At 38.2% G+C, this 21,833-nt stretch overlaps 1 protein-coding gene across 6 annotated transcripts in view; it reads left to right on the forward strand.

Annotated features, from left to right (window-relative positions):
- Positions 1-21,833, forward strand: part of LOC139763443 (bumetanide-sensitive sodium-(potassium)-chloride cotransporter-like) — a 65,276-nt gene that overhangs the window by 29,824 nt on the left and 13,619 nt on the right. For 4 of the 6 annotated variants that reach the window (XM_071689489.1, XM_071689485.1, XM_071689486.1 and 1 more), the window contains 9 exons: positions 32-226; positions 530-637; positions 1,228-1,351; positions 1,895-2,016; positions 6,401-6,536; positions 10,799-11,010; positions 13,196-13,437; positions 13,883-14,172; positions 16,573-16,617. In XM_071689489.1, coding sequence (XP_071545590.1) covers positions 32-226; positions 530-637; positions 1,228-1,351; positions 1,895-2,016; positions 6,401-6,536; positions 10,799-11,010; positions 13,196-13,437; positions 13,883-14,172; positions 16,573-16,617 — 1,474 coding nt within the window. The remainder of the gene's footprint in view (positions 1-31; positions 227-529; positions 638-1,227; positions 1,352-1,894; positions 2,017-6,400; positions 6,537-10,798; positions 11,011-13,195; positions 13,438-13,882; positions 14,173-16,572; positions 16,618-21,833) is intronic. The other 2 variants (XM_071689490.1, XM_071689488.1) reach the window with 1 other exon arrangement.

Raw genomic sequence — 21,833 nt, forward strand, 5'->3', positions numbered from 1 at the left:
TATATATAAGCATAAACAATGCTTTTTTCAGGATCCATCGGAGTCCATCCCAAAGGGGACACTGTTAGCTGTGATAATAACCTACATTTCCTACATACTCTTTGTGCTGCTTTCTGGGGCAGTGGCTGTAAGAGATGCCACAGGCAATGTTACACAAGTAATCGACTGGTCATTTACCAACTGTTCTGATGCTGTGTGTCAGTATGGCCTCCAAAACAGCTCTCAGGTAGGTGGTATAACTTTGTTAATAATCAGCTTGGGTTACTTCACTGTTGATGGACTTTCATTTGTTTGTTTCATTGCAGTTGTTCAAAAGATATTTCTGAATGTGGGATATCAGGTAGCAGTAGATATATGATCGGTAATGAAAAGGATATTCATTATAATAATCATAAGTAGTCATGTCAGTATAATCCTAGTTTAATATTGAGCACCTTATCTTTGAAATCTGATCGTTTTTCATTTGCATATCTTTGTTTTACGCTGTGCATATTCAAATGAATTATACTAAACCATGTTTATGTTGCAGGTGATGGAGCTGGTGTCAGTCTTTGGTCCCTTAATATATGCAGGTTGCTTTGCAGCCACGCTGTCCTCAGCTCTGGCTTCAATTGTATCTGCTCCCAAGGTCTTCCAGGTAATGTTTCCTCAGAGTGCAATTGCACAATTTATATTATTATCATATTTATTATACTTAATTGCTGTTTCCCCCGTCAGTGAGGTAGCGCCAGGAAACAGACGAAGAATGGCCCATCCACACATATATATACATAAACGCCCATACACATACATATACATACATATACATATCAACATATACACATACAAAGACATATACACATGTACATATTCAACCTTGCTTGCCATCATCCATTCCTGACATTACCAGGATATATGTATGTATCAGAGGTGAAGGGAATAATGAGAAGCAGGAAACCAAATTGGAGGTTCAAGGATTGAGTGAAAAAGACTTTGAGTGAACGAGGCCTGAACATACAGGAGAGTGAGAGGCGTACAAGGAACAGGGTGAATTGGAAAGATGTGGTATACTGGGGCCGATGTGCTATGAACGGACTGAACCGGAGCATGTGAAACGTCTGGGGTAAACCATGGAAACGTGGTTTTGGTGCATTACACGTATTTAGAGACCGAGTGTGAGTGAATGTGGCCATGATTGATATATGCTGTTATGTTGGTGTAGTAATGACCAAACTTTCTTTCTTATAGGCACTGTGTAAGGACAAACTCTACCCCTACATTGAAATCTTCGGTAAAAGTTATGGAAAGAAGGAGGAACCTCTCCTTGGCTTTGTTCTGACCTTCTTCATCGTGCTGGTATTCACCCTAATTGGTAGGTAGGGGACTGAGTACTAGCTTGTAGCATTATTTTGAGGTCTTAACTTTATCTACATGTATGATTTGCTTGACATGAATACAAACTACTAAAAGTTAGACATTCTCTCTGTTTTTAAATACAGGAAAATAATAATTTGGCATGTGCCAGGATTAACAACTGAACCAAGATTTTAAAGTTGTCCTCTTTGTATCAGCATATATTGAAATTTAAATTAGTTATTACCACAGTCTTGGGAAAATAATAATTTGGTCTTTCAAAGTTTGTTTTATATGCAGAATTGTTAATACACTAAGCACCAATTATATATGTTGGCTGTAGTGTATATAGGAAGTTCATCAAAAGCTGACTGAATGAGAGTGTCCAGAATGCCACTTTACAAATTTTATGAATATAGTGGATACCTAACTTGTGGTTATGAGCAGCTGTGAGAATGTCCTTCTTGATACAAGTTTTTGGGTGCACAATGGGTGGTATTTATTACTGAGAAACATAGATTGTTTCAGTCACCAGTAACCTCTTCATGTTTTCTCCTCCTAGCTCGTCTGGACTCCATTGCCCCCATCATTACCAACTTCTTCCTGGCTGCATATGCCCTGATCAACTTCTCCACTTTTCATGCATCCCTCCAACAAATTCCCAGCTGGAGGCCCACATTTAAGGTAAAACTCTGAATACTTTAAGGTTATTCCCTGAATGTATGTTTTCTTTCTTTCATGCTTGTTCACCATTTCGCATGTTGGCAAGGTAGTGCCAAAAACAAATATAGAATTTCATTCGCTTACATCCATTATCTACTTGTCATGTGTAATGCAACGAAACCACAGCGTCTTATCAAGATCCAAGCCCCACAGACCTCACCCTAGTTTGCTCTTTGGATTCAATCCATTGATAGCATGTTGCCCCCAGTATACCACTTTGCTCTAATTGACTCTGTCCCATGCATTCCTTTCACCCTTCTGCCTGTTCAAGCCCTGAGCACTCAAAAACCTATTCAATCCATCCTTCTATCTCCAGTTTGGTTTCCCCATCACGTAAATACCTCCTCTTTTGACACTATATATAACCATACATTCTTGTATTCCTTATATTTTTACTTATCTAAGGAAATATGAATGTTTTGACATTAAGATATGCTGTGTAAGGGTGTGTTTTGTGTTGTAATGTATGTGTATGTATATATATGTTGTATATGTATGTATATATACATGTATAAGCATTACACAACAGCAAGAGAGTGAGTATGAACAAATGCGGCCTTTTTTGTCTGTTTTTCTGGTGCTACCTCACCGAAGCTGGGGATAGCGATGTTGTTTCCTGTGGGGTGGGGTAGCACAAGGAATGGATGAAGGCAAGCAAGTATGAATATGTACATGCGTATAGACGTATATGTCTGTGTGTGAGTGTGTATGTATATGTTGATATTTATATGTATGTATATGGGCATTCATGTATATATGTATGTGTATATGAGTGGATGGGCCTTTCTTTGTCTGTTTCCTGTTTCCCACTGATGTGGGAAACAGTGATTATGTATAATAAAGAATATATATATATATATATATATATATATATATATATATATATATATATATATATATGTGTGTGTGTTTGATGATAGAGTGGCAGATATAGGGTGTTTTGGTCGAGGTGGTGTGCAAAGTGAGAGGGTTAGGGAAAATGATTTGGTAAACAGAGAAGAGGTAGTAAAAGCTTTGCGGAAGATGAAAGCCGGCAAGGCAGCAGGTTTGGATGGTATTGCAGTGGAATTTATTAAAAAAGGGGGTGACTGTATTGTTGACTGGTTGGTAAGGTTATTTAATGTATGTATGACTCATGGTGAGGTGCCTGAGGATTGGCGGAATGCGTGCATAGTGCCATTGTACAAAGGCAAAGGGGATAAGAGTGAGTGCTCAAATTACAGAGGTATAAGTTTGTTGAGTATTCCTGGTAAATTATATGGGAGGGTATTGATTGAGAGGGTGAAGGCATGTACAGAGCATCAGATTGGGGAAGATCAGTGTGGTTTCAGAAGTGGTAGAGGATGTGTGGATCAGGTGTTTGCTTTGAAGAATGTATGTGAGAAATACTTAGAAAAGCAAATGGATTTGTATGTAGCATTTATGAATCTGGAGAAGGCATATGATAGAGTTGATAGAGATGCTCTGTGGAAGGTATTAAGAATATATGGTGTGGGAGGCAAGTTGTTAGAAGCAGTGAAAAGTTTTTATCGAGGAGGTAAGGCATGTGTACGTGTAGGAAGAGAGGAAAGTGATTGGTTCTCAGTGAATGTAGGTTTGCGGCAGGGGTATGTGATGTCTCCATGGTTGTTTAATTTGTTTATGGATGGGGTTGTTAGGGAGGTGAATGCAAGAGTTTTGGAAAGAGGGGCAAGTATGAAGTCTGTTGGGGATGAGAGAGCTTGGGAAGTGAGTCAGTTGTTGTTCGCTGATGATACAGCGCTGGTGGCTGATTCGTGTGAGAAGCTGCAGAAGCTGGTGACTGAGTTTGGTAAAGTGTGTGAAAGAAGAAAGTTAAGAGTAAATGTGAATAAGAGCAAGGTTATTAGGTACAGTAGGGTTGAGGGTCAAGTCAATTGGGAGGTGAGTTTGAATGGAGAAAAACTGGAGGAAGTGAAGTGTTTTAGATATCTGGGAGTGGATTTGGCAGCGGATGGAACCATGGAAGCGGAAGTGGATCATAGGGTGGGGGAGGGGGCGAAAATTCTGGGAGCCTTGAAAAATGTGTGGAAGTCGAGAACATTATCTCGGAAAGCAAAAATGGATATGTTTGAAGGAATAGTGGTTCCAACAATGTTGTATGGTTGCGAGGCGTGGGCTATGGATAGAGTGGTGCGCAGGAGGATGGATGTGCTGGAAATGAGATGTTTGAGGACAATGTGTGGTGTGAGGTGGTTTGATCGAGTAAGAAACGTAAGGGTAAGAGAGATGTGTGGAAATAAAAAGAGCGTGGTTGAGAGAGCAGAAGAGGGTGTTTTGAAATGGTTCGGGCACATGGAGAGAATGAGTGAGGAAAGATTGACCAAGAGGATATATGTGTCGGAGGTGGAGGGAACGAGGAGAAGAGGGAGACCAAATTGGAGGTGGAAAGATGGAGTGAAAAAGATTTTGTGTGATCGGGGCCTGAACATGCAGGAGGGTGAAAGGAGGGCAAGGAATAGAGTGAATTGGAGGGTTGTGGTATACCGGGGTTGACGTGCTGTCAGTGGATTGAATCAGGGCATGTGAAGCGTCTGGGGTAAACCATGGAAAGCTGTGTAGGTATGTATATTTGCATGTGTGGACGTATGTATATACATGTGTATGGGGGTGGGTTGGGCCATTTCTTTCGTCTGTTTCCTTGCGCTACCTCGCAAACGCGGGAGACAGCGACAAAGCAAAAAAAAAAAAAAAAAAAAATATATATATATATATATATATATATATATATATATATATATATATATATATATATATATGTGTGTGTGTGTGTGTGTGTATATGTCGGAGGTGGAGGGAACGAGGAGAAGTGGGAGACCAAATTGGAGGTGGAAAAATGGAGTGAAAAAGATTTTGAGTGATCGGGGCCTGAACATGCAGGAGGGTGAAAGGCGGGCAAGGAATAGAGTGAATTGGATCGATGTGGTATACCGGGGTCGATGTGCTGTCAATGGATTGAATCAGGGCATGTGAAGTGTCTGGGGTAAACCATGGAAAGTTGTGTGGGGCCTGGATGTGGAAAGGGAGCTGTGGTTTCGGGCATTATTACATGACAGCTAGAGACTGAGTGTGAACGAATGGGGCCTTTGTTGTCTTTTCGTAGCGCTACCTCGCACACATGAGGGGGGAGGAGGATGTTATTCCATGTGTGGCGATGGGAATAAATAAAGGCAGACAGTATGAATTATGTACATGTGTATATATGTATATGTCTGTGTGTGTATATATATGTGTACATTGAGATGTATAGGTATGTATTATTGCGTGTGTGGACGTGTATGTATATACATGTGTATAGGGGTGGGTTGGGCCATTTCTTTCGTCCGTTTCCTTGCGCTACCTCGCAAACGTGGGAGACAGCGACAAAGCAAAATAAATGAATAGATAAATATATATATATATATATATATATATATATATATATATATATATATATATATATATATATATATATATATATAAATGAGCATGTATGTATATATGAGTGGATGGGTGTTTCTTCATCTGTTTCCAGGTGCTATCTTGCTGATTGGTGATTAAGTATAATAAAACATGAATATAGAATTAAAGATATGCTATGTAATAACGATATACTATGTTTTTGATATCTTAGGAGCTTGTTGCCTAGGGCCCCTTTAAATCTCTTAAATTCTTTTTTCCTCCCTTTACAGTTCATTCATTGTCATGAGTGCAATATATATAAACAAAGATTTATCGTGATAATATGTGATGTTTCAGATAAGTGTAAATTGAGCTAGCAACAAGAGGGCTGCTGAGCATCTCTCTGAATTCTAGCACTTTAATTTTTTTTTTTTTTCTTTTTTCATGCCTTTTGCATTTAGTCCAGTATTTATGTAAGGAGCAAAAAGTCTCACTTTTGAGGAACTAGATGCCATTCTGCAGGCATCTCCTTATATATATTATTTTCAATTTTATTCATGTATTTTTCTTCCTGCTATCAGATGTTATTTTTAAGAAAAACAAGCTAAATGTGTAAACTTTGTAATTTTTCTTTGATAAAAAGTAAGTACAAAAGTACCCATTACCATTTCAATATTTTATTGGAAAACTTACATCCTTGAGAATGCAGTAGGATATTAATTCCACAGTCAAAGTGTTAATTAAATCAAAGTTTGGAGTTTCTTTTCTCAGAACTGATATGTTACATATTTTAGATATTGTATTTTGCTTAAACTAGAGCAAAGTTGTTTTGAGTTTTTGCATTGCAGAATAAGATTATGTACAAACTGAGATGAGCATGGTTTACATGTGTTTCAGTTAATGTTTTCATCGTAAGCTGAATATTGTGTCTTTGGCTTTCGTTTAGTATTATAACAAGTGGTTGAGCCTGGTAGGGGGAGTGTTCTGCACAGCCATCATGTTCCTGATCCAGTGGTGGACTGCACTCATCACCGTCACGATCATCATCTTACTATACTTTGTTGTTTCCTACAGAAAGCCAGGTGAGAAATCATCTATTTTGTAGTTGGGAATATTTTCTAAATCATTGCAGTATGATATTAAGGGTTCAGTTTTTGAAAATTCAGCCACTAAATTGCAAGGAAAACTATATATTGAATAAAGTTTATTTTTGTTTTTCACCTCAGGATCAGTCAAGTAGTTGTGAATTGTTGTCATCATTGGTAATTGGAAAGAATTTGTTTAAAAGTCTAACAGATTAAGGTTGGAAAAGATCTTATAAATGAAAGCATTTTGTATGAGAATAAGATAACATTATTAAAAGCACATAAGAGTTTATGGTAAATTGTGTCCCATAATAGCCTCTTTTATTTCATAAAGTTTAGTATCTGTGTTCCAGAAGGGCAATGCTAGCTTAAACAAATACTTAACCCTGAAGGCATAATGTTTTAGGGAGTTTATGACTAAATTACAGTGGACCAACTCATGACCACTCTTCTAACATGGGCATAAGGCTTTCATACTAACATAGGCACTCCATCAATTACTCATCCTGTACAATACATTGAGTTATTAGATAAGAATGGTGTCTCCTCATACACTTCTTCCATCAAACACAGAATATCTTAGTGCCTAATCATATATTATTCATCTGGCATCCTCATGTGGAATACCTCTTGCCTAAAACCATGTACACATTGTATCTTTGCATCACATTTGTAGATGACGGAATACCTTTACTCATTGTATCTTCTGCTAAACTGTCTCACACTTTTCCTTCATTTCATTATTTTGTGTGCATCCTGCATGGCCATACCATTTTAGATTGTTTTCATCTTCACATCTTTCATAGAATGTATTCACACCACATACCTTTCTCAGATATCTTAATTCCAGTTACTTACTATATAAATAAGTTGAATACTATGTAGGTTACCTATCTGTGTATGTGTAAGAGTGGATGGAGAGTTGAGCAAAAGTTTTGATATACATGTGGGTATGGCTTTTGAAGATATAAATGGATGAAATGATAAAGGGGGTGTAGAGATAGAGTGGGCTGGTGAAGTGTGATGGCTAGTGACAAGCATGTTTTCATATGATACTATGTTGTTAACTGAGAGGAGAGAGGGGTTGTTTTATGATGTGTGTATGCATAGATGATTGAAGGTAAATATGAGTAAAAGTAATGTTGTTTGAAAAGAAAGAGTGAAAGCAGAGATTTTGCAAAGCCTTATAGAGTGAAAGAAGAAAGTGTAATAGACTAGGTTACAGATGTGGGAGAAAAAAAGTGGAAGAGGTGAGAGAATTTTCTGAGTGCTAATGAACTGTGTCATCTTCACTGTCCCACCACTCAGCTTCTGTCTAGCCATCTATCTATCTATATCTCTTATTCCCAGCCCCTTAAGGAACTCCCTCAAGGGAGTGGCCACAGTGGAAGAGTCTACAAACTGGTGAATCCAGTAACACTTCATAGTCTTTAGTGTCTTAGCCGTAGACTGGTGGCAGAGAGAAACTCTAGTGCAGTGTTTTCAGAAGCTCTTACTTAATGTGTCTGCTTACTAGTTTCATGAGGGAAAATGGGATAGAAAGTAGACTTCTTATTTCTTTGCATGATGCATGGAAAGATGTGTAAGGCTACTGATAGCAATATGACAAATGTAGAACCAATTTTATAGATGATTTGTATGAAAAATACTACTGAGAAAATAAAGTATGGATCCATTTGTTTTATGTTTGCAGTGTGAGATGATGGTAACTTTAGCCTTTAAGGCATTTACAAATATTTTGAATTACATAGCCAACTTATGAAAATGGGAAACAAAAAAGTCTGTTATTTATCCTGTACAAGCTTGAGAGATCTTAGTGTTTGCTTACCCTGTTGTCTTAAGTTGTGTTGACAGGCTTAAAATGCTTTCAGCATTTTTTTTGTTTCAGATGCTTTTTATGTATGAGAGAAAGCAGCAGAAGGTTGAGAGGAAGGTGCAAGGGTTGGAAAAGAGGGCAAATGAGAGATGGGGGAGAGATAATCATTTAATTTTAGGGAGAATAAAAAGATGTTTTGGAAGGAGGTAAATAACATGCGTAAGACAAGAGAACAATTCATCAGTGAAGGGGGCAAGGGGTAAAGTGAGGAGATGGCATGATTATTTTGAAGTTTTGTTGAATTAGTTTGATGATAGAGTGGCAGATATAGGGTGATTTGGTCGAGGTAGTGTGCGAAGTGAGAGGGGTAAGGGAGAATGGTTTAGTAAAGAGAGAGGAGGTAGTGAAAGCTCTGTGGGTGATGAAATCTGGCAAGGTGGTGGGTTTGGATGGTATTGCAGTAGAATTTATTAAGAAAGGGAGTGACTGTGTTGTTGATTGGTTGGTAAGGATTTTCAGTGTATGTATGGACAAGGGTGAAGTGCCTGAGGATTGGCGGAATGCATGCATAGTGCCATTGTACAAAGGCATAGAGAATAAAGGTGAGTGTTCAAACTACAGAAGCATAAGTTTGTTGAGTATTCCTGGGAAATTGTTTAGGAGGGTATTGATTGAGAGGGTGAAGGCATGTACAGAGTGTGAGATGGGGGAGGAGCAGTGTGGTTTCAGAAGTGCTAGAGGATTTGTGGATCAGGTGTTTGCTTTGAAGAATGTATGTGAAAAATACTTAGAAAAACAGATGGATTTGTATGTAGCATTTATGGATCTGGAGAAGGCATATGATAGGGTTGATAAAGATGCTTTGTGGAAGGTCTTAAGAGTATATGGTGTGGGAGGTAAGTTGCTAGAAACTGAAAAGTTTTTACCGAGGATGTGAGGCATTTGTACTAACAGGAAGAGAGGAGAGTGATTGCTTCCCAGGGAAAATGGGTCTCCATTAGGGGTGTGTGATGTCCCCGTGGTTGTTTAGTTTATTTATGGATGGGGTAGTTAGGGTGGCAAGTGCTAGAGTTTTGGAGAGAGGGGCAAGTATGCAGTCTGTTGGGGATGAGAAGGTCTGGGAAGTGAATCAGTTGTTGTTCACCGATGATACAGCTCTGGTGGCTGATTTGAGTGAGAAACTGCAAAGGTTTGTGACTGTGGAAAAATGTGTGAAAGGAGAAAGTTGAAAGTAAATATGAATAAGAGCTAGGTTATTAGGCTCAGTAGTGTTGAGGGACAAGTTAATTGGGAAGTAAGTTTGAATGGAGAAAAACTGGAGGAAGTGAAGTGTTTTAGATATCTGGGAGTGGAATTAGCAGCAAATGGAACCATGGAAGCAGAAGTGAGTCACAGGGTGTGGAAGGGAGTGAACCTTTTGAGAGCAATGAAGAATGTGTGGAAGGAGAGAACGTTATCTTGGAGAGTAAAAATGAGTATGCTTGAAGGAATAGTATTTCTAACAATATTATATGGTTGCGAGGCATGGGCTCTATATAAATAGGGTTGTATGGAGGAGGATGGAGGTGTTGAAAATGAAATGTTTGAGGACGGTTTATGGTGTGAGGTGGTTTGATCAAGTAAGTAATGAAAGGATAAGAGAGATGTGTGGAAATAAAAAGAGTGTGGTTGAGAGAGCAGAAGAGGGTATGTTGAAGTGGTTTGGACATATGGAGATAGTGGGTGAGGAAAGATTGACAAAGATGATATGTGTGTCAGAGGTGAAGGGAACAAGAAGTGCTAGACCAAATTGGAGGTGGAAGGAAGGAGTGAAAAAGATTTTGAGCAATTGGGGCTTGAATATACAGGAGGGTGAGAGGCATGCAAGGAATAAAGTGAATTGGAACGATGTGCTGTCAATTGACTGAACCAGGGCATGTGAAACATCTGGGGTAAACCATGGAAAGGCCTGTAGGGCCTGGATGTGGTTAGGAAGCTGTGGTTTTGGTGCATTACACTTGACAGCTAGAGACTGAGTGTGAACGAATGTGGCCTTTTTGCCTGTTTTCCTAGCTCTACCTTACTGAAGCAAGGGGTAGCACTGCTGTTTTCTGTGGGGTGGGGTAGCACCAGGAATGAACGAAGGCAAGCGAGTATGAATATGTACATGTGCATATATGTATATGTGCGTGTATGGGCGTTTATGTATATATGTGTGTATATGAGTGAATGGGCCGATCTTTGTCTGTTTCCTTGCGCTACCTTTTTGACACGGGAGACTACAATCAAGTATGATAAATGATAGATATAAATTCTTTTGCTATGTGTAATATTGCTCCAGTTTAACTGATAGGAGTATTTTCACTTATTACCATAGAATGTTATATTCCCACTTTCCCATGTTTACAAGGCAGCTTTGTGTATTACACCGTTGTCATGCATTAAGTCTTTCGTCTCATTTCAGAAGTAAATTGGGGATCTTCAACACAAGCACAGACATACAATTTGGCCCTGAGCTCAGTCATGTCCTTGAATCAGATTGAGGAGCATGTGAAAACCTACCGTCCCCAGATACTTGTACTGTGTGGGGCACCTTCCACCAGGCCACCACTCATGCATTTTGCGCACTCCATTACCCGTAACATGTCCTTGTTGGTTGCTGGACACTGCATGAAAGTAAGTTTTGCACTGTGTGACTTTGTTTGTTTTTTCAATAAAACTATAATCACAGTACTGTTGAAGTGTAAGTCACAGATATCTAACTCTTCTAACTTAAGTAAACAAGTTTAGTTTCAGTTACTTTAGCACAAGATTTATTCATAGTGTGCCAAGCTGCTTTATATTGACTTTAAAGGTGCTACCTTTGGTTGGGGGATAATTTGTGCTACATCTAGAAAATGTTGTATAAATATAAAAGAATTTTCTTTTTCATTTGTTGTTTCCTTCATTAGCAAGGTAGGTCCTTGCTAACAAACGAAGAAATGTCCTTAATCACTTACATCCATTATGTAACTGTCTTCTGTGATGCACTGAAACCGTAGTGTCTTTATCCACAACCAGACCTTATAGACCTCTTCATATGCCCAAGTTCAGGTCTTCAATAGCTTGTCACCTCCTGTATACCATATCATCCCATGCATACCTTTAATTGTTCTGCATGTTCAGGCCCTGAGCATTCAAAACCTTTCTCACTCCATCTCATCATCTCCAATTTGGTGTCCCCCTTCTTGTTTCCTCCACTTTTGGCTCATATACTCTCTTTGACAACCTCACCTCATTCATTTTCTCCATATGTACAAACCTCTTCAGTACGCCTCCTTCAGTTTTCCCAACCATATATGCACATATTTTCCAATATGTAACATGAGTAATGCACCAAAACCACAGCTCCCAGTTCACAACCAAGTGCCACACACCTTTCCATGTTTTACACTGGACGCTTCACATGCCCTGGTTCCTTCCCTTTGCGACATGTCCCTATATCCTCTCAGGCTCAGCCATCTGTTCTTGATGTTACCTCATTAATGTGGGAAATGGTGGATACGTATAGAAAAAAAAAAGAAAAAGAAAAAAATATATATATATATTTTTTTTTTTTTTTTTTTCATACTATTCGCCATTTCCCGCATTAGTGAGGTAGCGTTAAGAACAGAGGACTGGGCCTTAGAGGGAATATCCTCACCTGGCCCCCTTCTCTGTTCCTTCTTTTGGAAAAAAAAAAAGAGAGGGGAGGATTTCCAGCCCCCCGCTCCCTGCCCTTTTAGTCACCTTCTACGACATGCAGGGAATACGTGGGAAGTATTCTTTCTCCCCTATATATTTTGCTTTGTCGCTGTCTCCCGCGTTAGCGAGGTAGCGCAAGGAAACAGACGAAAGAATGGCCCAACCCACCCACATACACATTTATATACATACACATCCACACACACAAATATACATACCTATACATCTCAACGTATACATATATATACACACACAGACATGTACATATATACACATGTACATAATTCATACTGTCTGCCTTTATTCATTCCCATCGCCACCCCGCCACACATGAAATAACAACCCCCTCCCCCCTCATGTGCGCAAGGTAGCACTAGGAAGACAACAAAGGCCCCATTCGTTCACACTCAGTCTCTAGCTGTCATGTAATAATGCACCGAAACCACAGCTCCCTTTCCACATCCAGGCCCCACACAACTTTCCATGGTTTACCCCAGATGCTTCACATGCCGTGGGTCAACCTATTGACAGCACGTCGACCCCAGTATACCACATCGCTCCAATTCACTCTATTCCTTGCACGCCTCTCACCCTCCTGTATGTTCAGGCCTTGATCACTCAAAATCTTTTCCACTCCATCTTTCCACCTCCAGTTTGGTCTCCCGCTTCACCTTGTTCGCTCCACACATATATCCTCTTTGTCAATCTTTCCTCACTCATTTTTTCCATACGTCCAAACATTTTCAACACACCCTCTTCTGCTCTTTCGGTCATACATGTTTTATTTCCCCACATCTCTCTTACCCTTTGATTACTTACTAGATCAAACCACCTCACACAACATATTGTCCTCAAACATTTCTTACAATTAAATTTTTGGTGAAATAGAATGTCTTTTCCCTAAATTCATTGGACAAACTTGTTTATAGTGAGGGGAAGGGACGGTGATACAGCATTCTGTTTGCATATATATTTTATAAATGAAAATTTGAAGGTGTTAATATCTTGCATTTTTATTTGGTTGAAGGAATATGAAATTTGTAGGGCATGTATGCCCTAGTATTAGAATCCAAATGTGGCATACCTCTGACAACTGTAAAAATTATGTGTAACATATGTAATTCCTATGTGCGTGCAGGAACAGCAGTCACAGACAGTTCGATCTCGTTTTACGGCTGAAGCAACTAGGTGGTTGATAAAGCACAAGATTAAGGCCTTTTATGCTTTTGCTGATGGTCCATGTATGGCATTAGCGGCCCGTACCCTCATGTGCAATGTAGGTCTCGGCAAACTACGACCTAACTTGGTACTGATGGGCTACAAGACTACCTGGCAAACATGTCCCTCAGAGGAACTCCAAAGCTACTTTAAAACCATTCAGTGAGTACCTGTGGCATTGATTCCAACACTGTGTTGTGGCTTGTGATAGTGCACAGTATATTATAGCTCTTGTTTTCGTTCTGCTTTGTAGATAGTAAGAGTTCTGTTGATGATATGTTGGATGTTAGGGAGACCATTTTTGGATAATTGTAGACTGCTGTGACAAGATTGTTTTTACTTTTATTTTATATCTTCTCATGAAAAGACATTAGCTCATGTAATTCATAACTTGAAAAAATGAAATTGCACTTGAAGATCTATTTTTTGGTATGTTTAATTTGTGTGATATATATTGAAAGAATAAAGTTTGAGTAAAGCAATATATAGTATATTAAAAAATGAAAAGTGTATATGAAAATAATTTTTGAGAAAACCTTTTTGTGTACATGCCTGTGTTTAAATCCTCCTCTGATTCTGTCCCTTGCAAAAACCATGCATCCTTCAGTTTTGCATTTGGCTTGCATCTGGCTGTGGGTATCCTTCGTGTGGACGGTGGTCTTGACTATTCTGACCTGACGGAGTTCACACAGGAGGAGGAAGATAAGAACTTTATTGCTCAGAATGTTGGTGCTGCCAGTGCTCCTATGCCCAGTGATGCCTCCAACCCAGAACCCTCTAACATCCACACAACCAATTTTCCCACGTCTGACCCCAGATGCTGCACTCTTGCCCCATCAAGCTCTGCCATCAGCTTTGGGCATTATCAAAGTGAGAATGAAACATCTACTGGTCCATGTAAGTAGTGAAGCTAACTTGTACAGTTACAGCTAGAGCAGTAGGTTGGAAACCATATTAATTTACAGATGTTTCAAACTTGTTGAGTCACTCCTATTTTTTATCCTTCTTGTGTATAGAAAAATTTCTTTACATGTGAAAGCAGAAGTCTTCAGCATTATAATGACCGAATGTGGTACTTCTGTTCATAAAATGTACAGTGTAATTACATATTTGTGCAGTATGGGGAGGGAGTTCAATGATTATAAAGTATGCTGCGGTCAAAACTGAATGTCTTGGTACCAGTACCCATTGGTAGACTGCATCATTGAATTTGCAGCAATTATAAAACTGCTGCCTGTAATCCTGCTCTTTTAGAATTTATACTGTTTATCATTAATTAGTAAGTGAAAAGTGAGACTTAAAAAAGTCTCATCTGTAAATAATCTTGTGCAAATACTTCTGAAGAATAGATTAAATTTACTAAAGGCTTTCAGAAAGTTTAATGTGACTGGGTTTTCTGAAGATGATATGTCCAAAATTCTGGATATTCAGATAGACGTTTAACTGGGATGCTGGAATTTTAGAGGAATTAAGGAGAAGAGCTTCATTCTCTTATATTAACCCCTTAATGGCATGCTAAGTTATCCTTTCCATCTCTCAAAACTCATATTCAGAAATTTTTTGAATTTGTATTTAACCTTACAAAGATATTCATGAAAGGATGAAAAAATAGATGGTTTTAGAAATATTTTTCTACTACTCTCCCTGTAATAGTGTGTAGAAGTTTTGTAGATTCTAGAGCACAATTCCTTAAAAAGCTTGAGAGTGAGGCCCAAGTGTCAAGTGAATTGTCATTGCGCATATTTTATTGTTCATTTTACCTACACTGAAATATGGATTACTGATTATTATGTTTTATTTTATATATGAAATCTTTTCTTGTAATAATCAGTCTCATTCATTGCTGGTTTTTTCCATAACAGCAGACCTATAAATGTTTGTAGAATTACCAGCTCCACCTTTCAGACACAGTATTGTCTACATTGGGTGACCACTAGCAACACTGCCTCTGTTTTAGCTAGAAAACCTTTTTCTACCTCATTATGGTAAACTTTTGATGCTGAAAGAGTGAGTGTCCATAAAATTACTCTCCACACTATCTGAATACAGATCAATATCATCAAATAATTCAGGATTATCTTTTGCCTGTTACTTATAAATTTAGCAAAAGCCTGCTCAGTTTGCTTCCTTGAAAACTCATGAAAATGTGCCCTCATTGGTATGGTCGGAGGATAACCATGTAACTGTGGGGAGAAAAAAATCATGCACTGCCACCCTAGCCATCCTCAAGGCTTGGTGCAAGAACTTGAAACTGAGACATGAAACTTGTTACATAGATATCTTTGTAGAGGTGTCTCTCAGTTTGCATAAGTATCTGTCTGAAGTTGTTAAGGGGTTAATGTATGCACATGAGCTAGTTGTGAAATATAGAAACAGTCATTGAAATGCTGGTTGTTGAAATATGAGATTGCTGAAGATAAAGAAATGGCGATTTGATAAGTTTTGGAAAATTATGTTCTTTAATGAAAATACTCTCATTCATTTGGAACAGGATATTTTAACATCATTATATGAATGAATGCACTGATGAAGAATGTGGTGCTTTCCTCTTCAGGGACAGACTGGATGGTTATTTATCCTAACAGAAAAGGAATTCGTATTTTTAACCACCTACTTTCTCCTACCTTACCTTACCCAAATTAATTCCGACTTTAACCCTCATTTTTGTGCAGATTTTCTTTTTCTGTTGCTCAACAGAAGACCAGTCGTATTTTCCTCTAACCAGTGAATAATGACCTTTGGATATTGATATCATAGGTGGATTGGCCTTGCCAGTGTAAGCACTAATATGGGTGAAGGTAAGAGCTTGCCCTTATACCCTTATTGTGTTTACCTTGACTTAATTCATACTGTAGAACTGCTGAAGTTATGTATCTATACTTCCAAATTCTGCACAGTCTTTTAAAGCATCGTTTTTCTGTCTATTCCTTTATATGCTTTCATCCCTGTGCATCCTCCTTACATGTACTCGCTGAGGCAACCTTTAATCTTTTCATATTCTGCTCTTTTGAGCAAGCACAGTAATGCTGCTTTACTGATGGGGTAGGCAAAGTGACCTGCAGAATTCTGCATTGAAGATTATAAGCTTATTTACTGGGTCTTTTACATTTGAAGGCAAAGTGATGGTCAGCAACCAAGATGTTTTAGGAAATTCTCCATGTCCTAGTGTGCAGTAACTGCAGGAAAAGGTGTACTATTCATATATGGTTAGCTAGCTAGATAGACAGATATCGTATCAGTAAAGTACTTTTTGTCCTTAATAATTCCTAATGCATTATGTCATTATATTCCCTCCAGATTTTACAAAAGCCCTGTCAATTGGGTTTCTGAAATTAACACAAGGTAAAGTCAGTATACAAAAGCTAAACCTCATCATGCATGTGTGGATTTCAGACCTGCTTGCAAGTTTGTCACAGTGTCTGTAGTTGCTAATAGTCCCTATTGACAGATGTTTGTGCTCAGCTTCCTTTCATACAGTACAAGAGTAGGATACAAAAAGAGTCTAGTGCTTTAAACATTATTTTGAGTAATAAACATAACACAATTTGATTATAGGAAGGGATGTGATATGTTGCCTCAGAGCTCTGTGTAGAAACTTATGAAAGAATTCTCATTATTTACTTTCAAACCATTTGTAAATTAAAGTGCTTTATGATTTCCTTTTGTCTAATCACTGTTTAATTAAAGGACTATGAAAGGCCACTGCATCATTTGTATGAAATTGAAGCAGTTAGATAGAATTCATAACAAAATACTTATGTTTTTACATATACTTATTATGTGCAACTTTTGCACATAAACAGTATGCAGTACATTACCCATGATAGCTAGAGACTGAATTTTAATGAATGGCCTTTATTTTATGTTTTCCTGGCACTACCTAACTAAAGCAGGGGATAGCGATGCTGTTTCCTTTGGGGCGAGGTAGTGACAGGAATGGATGAAGGCAAGCGAGTATGAATATGTACATATGTCTACATGTATGTATGTATGTATATGTTGATATGTATGTGGCCCATCCACTCGTATACACATATATATACATAAACACCCACATACGCACATGTACATACATATACATATCAACATATACATACACATGCACAGACATATGCATACGTATACATATTCATATTTGCTTGCCTTCATCCATTCCTGTTGCTACCTCGCTCTACAGGAAACAGCATCGCCACCTCCCTGCTTCAGCAAGGTAGAACCAGGAAAACATACAAAAAAGGCCACCTTCATTCACACTTATTCTCTTGCTGTCATGTGTAATGCACCAAAACCACAGCTTCCTATCCATGTCCAGGCTCCACAGACCTTTCATTGTTTACCTCAGATGCTTTACATCCCTTGGTTCAGTCCATTGACAGCACAGTGACCCTGGTATGCCACATCCTCTATTCCATCCACGCCTCTCACCCTCCTTCATGTTCAGGCCCCGATTGCTCAAAATCTTTTTCACTCCATCCTTCCACCTCCAATATGGTCTCCTGCTTCTCCTTGATCTCTCCATCTCTGACTCATATATCCTCTTTGTCAACTTTTCCTCACTAATTCTTTCCGTGTGTCCAAACCATTTCAACACACACTATGCACATCAGAAGAGATATTGTGGGAATCTTGATATCTGCAGCAACTTTTCTTGGGAAGGAAAAGTTAGTAATTCCAGAATTGAAGTGGTGCAAGGAAAATTTAGAAAATATCTAAACTGCTTTTATATGCACAAATAATGATGCATGCCACTTTTTTCCTGAAAATCCTTAGTAACATCGAAATAAAATTATAACATTCAGCTTATGTTTTTATTTTGCTTAACGGCATTATTTAAAATACTGTTTATACTTCCATCAGATAGAAGCTTAGAATCTGTTGAATTTCTGGAAGTATGATTAAATCATTTAGAGATGTATCTCTATGAATAACCTTGCTTTGCACTAAGGAAATAGCAGACTGGTTAGAGACAGACATAATAATGTTTGCTTTAAGAATTTGTTAAATTCAAAACTATAAGCGTGATTAGCTAAAAGGAAATGGCCCAGTTCATGAGCAATGAAAAATATATATCACAGTTATCTCTGATTTAAAAGAACTATTGAAGCTTCTCAATCTTATCCATATCATATCAAGATTCCATGAAAAAAGCATGTTTTGATGTTTTACCAAACATAATGGTTATGTCCATAGATTACCCAAAGATGTTCCATATACTGAAATAGTTCAAAGATATGTTCTTTATGCTGTAATTCTTATAAACCCAGTTTAAGTGGATAGAGTAGTGCTGTGATGGTCATCTGTAGTATAAGAAATTGATATATCATATGAAATGGTAGGCCCAATGAACTCAGCTCTATTTGATATTTGCAGTTCAGAAGCATTTATCATCTTTTGATTGTGATGAATAGATAGTGACGTAGAAACAGTGTTAGGCATAATGAATACTAAATGTTTTAGAATACCCTCCCTATCTTCTCATGATATGATTAGAAAATTATTTACATTTTATATATACCTTACCTTTAAGCCCCACGAGTCCTTTTTTGTCTTTTCTGTGGCTTCTGCAGTGCTCTGGAAGCTGGCCACATCCACTGGGTAAGACCACAAGGCATAAGGTGAAGTGATGTGTGTATGTATGATTGTAAGAATGCAGGGTAACTAAGTAATGAGTGTTAAGTATCTTCATTTGGAGTTGTTGCAGCATGGGCATGATGGGTCTTTAGATACACTGACTTGATGTTTATAATGTTGTAGGGATGAATAGTGTCCACAGAGTAAATGAGAGAGTGTAACTCATGTATGTCTGGAATGTGCTTTCCGTTGGGTGTATGTTTGGTGGACTGACATTTAAGAGTTAGTAAGGGTCATTTTTAGAGCTTGTTAGGGTATTTTGTTTTATATGTATATATATATATATATATATATATATATATATATATATATATATATATATATATATATATATGTATATATATATGTGGTGTGGGAGGCAAGTTGTTAGAAGCAGTGAAAAGTTTTTATCAAGGATGAAAGGCATATGTACGTGTAGGAAGAGAGGAAAGTGATTGGTTCTCAGTGAATGTAGGTTTGCGGCAGGGGTGTGTGATGTCTCCATGGTTGTTTAATTTGTTTATGGATGGGGTTGTTAGGGAGGTGAATGCAAGAGTTTTGGAAAGAGGGGCAAGTATGAAGTCTGTTGGGGATGAGAGAGCTTGGGAAGTGAGTCACTTGTTGTTCGCTGATGATACAGCGCTGGTGGCTGATTCATGTGAGAAACTGCAGAAGCTGGTGACTGAGTTTGGTAAAGTGTGTGAAAGAAGAAAGTTAAGAGTAAATGTGAATAAGAGCAAGGTTATTAGGTACAGTAGGATTGAGGGTCAAGTCAGTTGGGAGGTAAGTTTGAATGGAGAAAAACTGGAGGAAGTAAAGTGTTTTAGATATCTGGGAGTGGATCTGGCAGCGGATGGAACCATGGAAGCGGAAGTGAATCATAGGGTGGGGGAGGGGGCGAAAATTCTGGGAGCCTTGAAGACTGTGAGGAAGTCGAGAACATTATATTGGAAAGCAAAAATGGGTATGTTTGAAGGAATAGTGGTTCCAACAATGTTGTATGGTTGCGAGGCGTGGGCTATGGATAGAGTTGTGCACAGGAGGATGGATGTGCTGGAAATGAGATGTTTGAGGACAATGTGTGGTGTGAGGTGGTTTGATCAAGTAAGTAACGTAAGGGTAAGAGAGATGTGTGGAAATAAAAAGAGCGTGGTTGAGAGAGCAGAAGAGGGTGTTTTGAAATGGTTTGGGCACATGGAGAGAATGAGTGAGGAAAGATTGACCAAGAGGATATATGTGTCGGAGGTGGAGGGAACGAGGAGAAGTGGGAGACCAAATTGGAGGTGGAAAGATGGAGTGAAAAAGATTTTGTGTGATCGGGGCCTGAACATGCAGGAGGGTGAAAGGAGGGCAAGGAATAGAGTGAATTGGAACAATATGGTATACCAGGGTCAGCGTGCTATCAGTGGATTGAACCAGGGCATTTGAAAGGTCTGGGGTAAACCATGGAAAGCTGTGTAGGTATGTATATTTGCGTGTGTGGACGTATGTATATACATGTGTATGGGGGTGGGTTGGGCCATTTCTTTCGTCTGTTTCCTTGCGCTACTTCGCAAACGCGGGAAACAGCGACAAAGCAAAAAAAATATATATATGTATGTATGTATGTATATATATATATATATATATATATATATATATATATATATATATATATATATATATATATATATATATATATATATTTTTTTTTTTTTTCAATTTTCCAAAAGAAGGAACAGAGAAGGGGGCCAGGTGAGGATATTCCCTCTCAGGCCCAGTCCTTTGTTCTTGATGCTACCTTGCTAATGCGGGAAATGGTGAATAGTATGAAAAAAAAAAAAAATATATATATATATATATATATATATATATATATATATATATATATATATATATATATATATATATATATACATATATGTGTGTGTGTGAAGCAGGGGTAAGCTTTTATTTCTGTTTGTAGGTTGGTGGTTAGTTATGGATATGTTTGAACGGGAAGGGTTTAGTGCTGTTGCAAAGATTTGAGTGTTGAGAATATTGAGGAGGCATTGTATTGGGATGACCTTTGTTTCACTATGTAAGTGTTTAGTGTTTTTGGTTGCTAGGTAGCAAGTGATTGTTGTGAGTACTGTTTTGTGTAGGGTGTAGCTTCACTACATTTGCTTCTGACTGAGTGGAAGACCAGGCAGGGGAAGCATAGTTTAGGGTGGAGCAGATGAATTGTTTGTAGAGGATTCCAGAGGAATTTTTTGTCCCAAACTGATACCAGTTATTCGAAGGGTATTTTGTTAAACTGTAGGTTTTGTTCTGATGTTTTTTATATGGGGCTGACTGTCATGTGATTACCTATTTATACAGTACAGGAGAGAATTTTACACTTGTGGGAGGCTACAGTTCATGAACACTTTACAATCTTACACCCTCTTGAATTTATGTATGATGTCTGTATTAACTTTCCCAAGTCAGTCTATTCCATTTATCCACCACTCTTATACTTTAAGATTATGTTTTCTTTCTTATATACAAGTATCTTACTTAACTTCATGTTATGTCCTCTGGTTGCTCTATCTCTACACCTCTCAAAGTAGTGTCGACTCTGTTGATCTCTTTTAAAAACTTATATGTTGTAATCAGGTTGCCTCTCTGTCTTCTTTCTTCCAAGGTGGATAAATATAAAGCTTCCAGCCTTTACCTTTAACATTCTCAAGTTTGGTACCATCTTTGTTGACCTCTTCTGGACATTCCCAGTGAGTTCTTTGTGGTTCTTTAGGTGTGGTGACCAAACCTAAGAAGCACATTCTAGTTTTGGCCTTATGCTGGATACAAATAGCTTGCTAAATATTTCTTCATCCATATATTTGAATTCTAATACTTACCAGCAGACAGTTTGTCTCCAAAGCTATTCTCCTAATATGGGACTATAGCAACAGGATAGGGATGATGTCTACTCCCAAGTCCTTTTCTCA

The sequence above is a fragment of the Panulirus ornatus genome, chromosome 47 (assembly GCF_036320965.1).
Source record: "Panulirus ornatus isolate Po-2019 chromosome 47, ASM3632096v1, whole genome shotgun sequence".
Classification (NCBI taxonomy): Eukaryota; Metazoa; Arthropoda; class Malacostraca; order Decapoda; family Palinuridae; genus Panulirus; species Panulirus ornatus.